Source organism: Camellia sinensis, chromosome 9 (assembly GCF_055761805.1).
Source record: "Camellia sinensis isolate YWXY chromosome 9, ASM5576180v1, whole genome shotgun sequence".
Taxonomy (NCBI): Eukaryota; Viridiplantae; Streptophyta; class Magnoliopsida; order Ericales; family Theaceae; genus Camellia; species Camellia sinensis.
In genome coordinates, this window is record NC_138969.1 from 29,005,866 (window position 1) to 29,011,760 (window position 5,895).

At 32.0% G+C, this 5,895-nt stretch overlaps 1 protein-coding gene across 1 annotated transcript; it reads left to right on the top strand.

Moving 5' to 3' along the window:
- The first annotated feature begins 2,248 nt into the window (after positions 1-2,248).
- On the top strand, positions 2,249-4,503 carry LOC145799321 (uncharacterized). The gene is made up of 5 exons (XM_082888872.1): positions 2,249-2,548; positions 2,770-3,238; positions 3,325-3,721; positions 3,860-3,985; positions 4,077-4,503. Exons 1-5 carry the CDS (start codon positions 2,249-2,251, stop codon positions 4,501-4,503), a joined length of 1,719 nt encoding a protein of 572 aa, XP_082744998.1.
- Positions 4,504-5,895: the final 1,392 nt, after the last annotated feature.

Below are 5,895 nucleotides of genomic sequence, written 5' to 3' on the forward strand. Positions count from 1 at the left end.
CGTAAATGAATGGGTTTAAATGATTTAGTATGGAGAAGGTATTTCCTGAGACATAATTGAGTAATATTTTAAGAATGATGTTATATGTATCAATTAATATATTAATAAACGGTGTGATACAATTTTAGAAATTTTAGATATTTATAATTTATATAATAGGTGGGGTTAGTTATAATGTCATAACACTAGTTACTACCTTAATTAGTGCATGTAATATCACTAATATTTTAATGGTATTGTGAAAGATAAAAGAGATTGAATTCATAATTTTTGTATTGAATAATTAGCAAATATAAAAAAAAAAAAATAGTGATTTATAGTTGGTGAAAAACACCATCACACAAAATTAATCAATAATTTTTCCTTAGTATGAGTTAGGTATAGAGATAATCACTTTCAACTCGTCCCATCTGGATAAAAAAATTGATACTCTCATGGCCCAACCCAAGTTATATTTATTAAATTATTAATTTAATTTTTTTCAATGTAAGACGACTAAACTGTTAAAATATTCCACCTCAAGATGCTTATTTTTTAAAAAAATTATTTTTCATCTCACATCTTTTAATTTTTATCATTTATTAATAATTATTCGTAATATAACATGTGCAAGGGTTTGGTTGGGGATTTGGTAATGTTAACATGTGCAAGGGTTTGGTTTGACTTTGGGAGTGGTGGATGTTGATTGGGTTGTTCCATTAGTTTATAGTTTTGGGTGTTTTTTTCACTCTCCCTCATTGGTTTATAGTTTTTGGTGTTTATAGTTTTGGGTCTGTTGGCTTGGGATTTGGTAATGTTAGCGTATGTAAGGGTTTGGTTTGACTTTGGGAGTGGTGGATGTTGATTGGGTTGTTCCATTGGTTTATAGTTTTGGGTGTTTTTTTCACTCGCCCTCATTGGTTTATAGTTTTGATTTCCATTGGTTTAACCAAGAAAACATTATCCAATAAAAGGGGACTAAATGGTGCATAAGAAAACTCTTAGGACTAAATGGTTCAACTTTCCACAAAATAAGATTTGTGGGTAAATTTTCCTTCAATTTATGCATAGGTGTAAATCAAATATAAAATTTTCTTTTTATTTCCTTTAAAAAAAAATTATAAACTCATTTGGTTGATAAAATTAAATTAAAAGTCATTATTTTCATATGATTTTGTTTGGAATGAAGATTGTTTTTGAGAATTTGAAAATATACGATTTTTGTGTGTTTATGTCATCAAATTAATTTTTATATTAAAAAAATAAGGGAAAATTACCAGAAAATCCTATTTTAGATTTTTTTATACCAATCAATCCATGTTTTTTATTTTTATTTTATTAAATCCTAAAGTTTATACTTTTAGACCCGGAGGTCCTATTTTCAGTTTTATTATATATTTTTTTGACCATTTTACCCTTATATATATAGGTGCTTGTTTGAATATGATTTCTCCTTGCCATTTTCGATTTTCAATTTGGTAGTTTCTGAAGCTATAGATTGGGCGCGATTTTACGATTATTGATGCTCTAGGTTTTGCGCGATTCACAATTTTTGGTTTGTCTTTGCGATTTTCGATTTGCGATTTTGTCTAGTTTTCAGTCGATATTCTGGAGAATGTTAGTTTTTGTTTGAGATTGGTGTTTTGATTTGTTTTGTTCTTCATTGTTGTTCATCATCAATTTTGTTCTTCATTGTTCTTTATTGTTCTGTTCTGTCATTCTTCTTCGTTTATCATCAATTTTGTTCTTCGTTGTTCTTCGTCGTTCTTCATTGTTTATCATCAATTGATTACAGTGATGTTTATGTCATGCGATTAGTCATTGATTCGTTGTTGTGATGAAATCATTGTGTTCATGTGAAATTTTGAATGATGAAGTTTTGTTGCATCAGTGTTTGAACAAACTGTTGTTAAGCATTTAGTGAACTGGAAGTTCACACTATCAGTATATGAATTTTATAATTAAAATTGTATGTATGTGTGTATACTGTGAGCTTAAAATTTGTTGTATGTGGTGTGTATGATGATAAATGTAGGGCTTATGATTGTTTGTTGAGGAGGTAGAGTTTTCTTTTTTATGATGTGAATATTTGAACTATTTAAAAATCCTAATACATTTCATTGTGTTAGCAAATCTTCGCACATATGAATGTGATTGAATATTCAAATTATTTTATGTACTATTGATGATTTTGCAGTGTGATACGAGACAAATGGATTTTTTCATGTTGTTGTTGTGCTGCTATGGGTCAAACATGTTTGTGATAAATATGGTACAATCATTTTCCTTTGACGAGTTAGTGAAATGTGTGTGCAACAAATGGTGTGATTTGTCTGCTGATTCAATCACTATGTTTTACCGACTGCCGGGATATACAAATTGTCATTTGGATAACAATGAGGAATTGCAAAACATGTTATTGCTTGGTAAATCAATTGGAGTTGAACGAATTGATGTTGTTGGTGAGCAAAAATTGGGCACTGATAAACATAGTAGTTTAGTAAATCCATGCATTGAAGATGAGGATCAAACAAATTTGCTTCGTAGATATTGTGCACACAGTGAGAAGGTTTTGTTGTCTTCAGTTTAGGCAAATGGTATTACGCATGTTGGTCAATGTTTCACAGGAGGAGCATTTGAGTTTCGTACTATTTTATGCAAATATGCAGTGCAATGTGGGTTTAAATTCAAATATTTGCGGAACGATTATGCTCACATAGAGATGATAGGGGATGTTTGTGGTCTGTGCATGGTAGAGTCCAAAGAGCAAACCAATATTTCTACCTTAAGAGATGGACTAAGATACATAGTTGCGGTGCTGATGTTCATACTTCAAAAAATCCAAGGCTCAGTTCTGATTTGGTGTCAAATGTTGTATTTGAGCGTGTTAGGGACATACCACTAGCGCGTCCCACTGATGTGGCATATACTTTCAAGGCAGACTATGGACTTGATATCAACTACCATGTAGCATGGTTAGGTGTTGAGAAAGTGGGAGAGGCTATGCATGGTGATTACTTAACGTCGTTTGACCAACTGAGATGGTATGGTGATGTTGTTCAAGATTATAATCCTGGAAGTCATATCAATATTGACTATGATTTGAAGACTAGTCAGTTTAAAAGGTTTTTTGTAGCATTTGCTGCATGCATAAATGGCTTCAAATATTGTCGCCCTTTGCTTTTTCTTGATGGAACATTTCTAAAAGGAAGATACAAAGGGCAGTTGCTTGCAGAGACAGCTAAAGACGGTAACCAAGGTTTGTTTAGTTTTTTGATGTGAAGTTTTACATTTGTTTACTTTTTGTGTGTGAGTTGTGACTATTAACATTGGTTTTGTTTTTAGGATTGTTTCCAGTAGCCTTTGTAATTGTTGATTCAGAGAGTGAATCGAATTGGTCATGGTTTCTATATGAACTGTCAAAAGTAATTGCTGATAATAGACGAATGACATTTGTATCCGATCGTAATCTAGGGCTTTTGGAAGCAATGCCAAAGGCATTCCCATCAGCATATCATGGATGGTGTTTACAACACCTAAAGAATAATTTTAGGAACAAGTTGAAGGGTATGGAGAATGGTTTCAAGGAACACTTAATACGGAAGTTGGGTGATTGTGCATATGAACCGACTGTGACAGGTTTTCATGCATTACTAGAAGAGTTGAAGAGTGAGGGGAAGCAACGAGCATATAACTTCTTGTCAGGGTTAGAACCAGAACATTGGGCAAATGCTTACTTTAGGTAAAGTGTGTACAATTTTGTGTTTCATGGAATATAATGATGGTTATATGTACATTGTTTATATTTTTGTGTTGTTATAACAATGTGAAATGTCACATATGGTATTAAATTGTGACAATTTTTGCTGTTATGTGTTAGGGGACGACGATATGGCGAGATGACATTCAATGCTGCTGAATCATTCAACAATTGGATTAAAGAAGCACGAAATCTTCCAATAACAAAATTGGTTAATACTATCCGGAATCAAATAATGTGTCAAATGTCAGAGCGAAAGGGATATTGTAAACAAGTGGAATGGAATTATTTGCCCTACCTTTGAGACTAACCTCCAAGATTCATTCAATTCTAGTAGGTCATGGAATGTGAGTAAAGCTAATGATGATGTGTTCGAGGTGCATTCGTTTCCATCAGTTACGGTTGATGTTGGACGCTGTGTTTGTTCTTGCTACCAGTGGCAAGTAAATGGATTTCCTTGTGAACATGCTGTTGCGGCTATCGAAAGGAGTGCATATAATCTTAATGATTGTGTTGAAAAATATTTTCATGTAGAGAATTATAGGGAAGCATATGCAGCGGCTATTTTCTCAATACCATCTGTGGAGAAACCAGATTTTTGCTCTAGCGATTTCATCATATTACCTCCAATTGTAAAACGGCCAGCTGGTAGGCCGAGAAAGAGTAGAATACCATCTCGAGGGGAAAAAGTAAGTCAAATCAGGTGTGGCAGATGTGGAAAGATGGGCAGACACAATCGGAAGTCGTGTAAAGAACCAATATAGAATTATATTGGTTGATGGGTTAGTGGACATTGTGAATTTCACATTCAGTTTTGAACATTTACAATGGTTTTTTTTTTTTTTTAGATAAATAAGATACCATTGTGAATGTTACATACATTTGCATTAGATACACATTTTATTGGTTGATACATTGGTGTACTTGTTTTGTATTTCGATACAATTTTTGAATAAGAAGGGATTCATTAATTCTATGCAATTTGTCATTTTGTAGTTTTTTTTTTTTGAATGTTCACATTGTGAATGTTCACATTTTGTGGGTTTTTTTTTCATTTTATATATTTATGAAATAGTTTGTTTATCAGTTTTATCAAAACAATATATTATCTTGTTACATATATACACAATATGTGTTCATGGATGGAATATGATATATGTTTTTGAACAGATTTGAGGTGTGGTAGATGGAAAAAGAAAGGCAGCCACAATTAAAGCTGTTAAAGATCAAATAATAGAGTTCATGTGAATATTATGTTGAGTTGTAAGTATTGGTTCATGTGTTGGATATCGTTGTAAATATTATGTTGAGTTGTGAGTATTTATAGTGCAGAATTTGTTTTAGATAAATAACATGGTGTTGTGAATGTTACATACATTTGCATTAGTAAACAATTTAGTAGTTCATGTATGAGTGTACTTGTTGGTGCAAGCCTCTTAATGTGAATTTTCATATTTTGATACAATGTGTCAATAAAAAGTTTATTTGTTCTATGAAATTTGTAATTTTTTAGTTTCTTTACATTTTTTTTTTTTTTGAAATAGTTTTTTTTTTTTTTTTGCAAAATAAAATGTAGAAAAGTTACATATATCCCCAACATGTGTTGACAGGGTGAGTATATGACATACATATGTAAACTTTCACATTGTGTTGTGCTTAACAAACACATATAATGACTAATAATACTCATACACCATGAATAAGACCAAGAAAGAACATTAATATTATAAGTACATTTCTTGGTAGACAAAATGTATATAGCTATTCGTATCAACATCTTTGTGGAATGCTTGTTTACTAACTAACAATACCCAAGTTCACATGTTAGTGAGTGATATATTATATACAAAACATATTGTACTTGGACAAAAGCTGATGTTAACATTGTTTCATCAAGACATCAAAAGAAAATGGTAGGGTGTGAAAATATGAAGTCTAGTTCTGAGATGCATCCTTGTTGGTGTCAACAACAAAACTTGGATGATTTGTTCTTTGCAAGATCATTTAGGAATGCTTCAACTAGTAGAGCTCTCATAGAAAGCCAAGCTTCCTTGTCCAGCACAGGTTCAATTGGTTCATGAAAGGCATGTTGCCTCATTATGTAGCAAAGTGCAACTCCGCAATTAAGACTGTAGGAGAAAAAAAAAAAAGAAGAA

What these genes read in the sequence shown, in the direction of transcription:
- LOC145799321 (XM_082888872.1), top strand. Translation starts at nt 2,249, where the DNA reads ATGGTACAATCATTTTCCTTTGACGAGTTAGTGAAATGTGTGTGCAAC. An exon ending in AGCTAAAGACGGTAACCAAG is followed by an intron (nt 3,239 to 3,324) that starts GTTTGTTTAGTT and finishes TTTTGTTTTTAG; the next exon opens with GATTGTTTCCAGTAGCCTTT. An exon ending in TGGGCAAATGCTTACTTTAG is followed by an intron (nt 3,722 to 3,859) that starts GTAAAGTGTGTA and finishes GTTATGTGTTAG; the next exon opens with GGGACGACGATATGGCGAGA.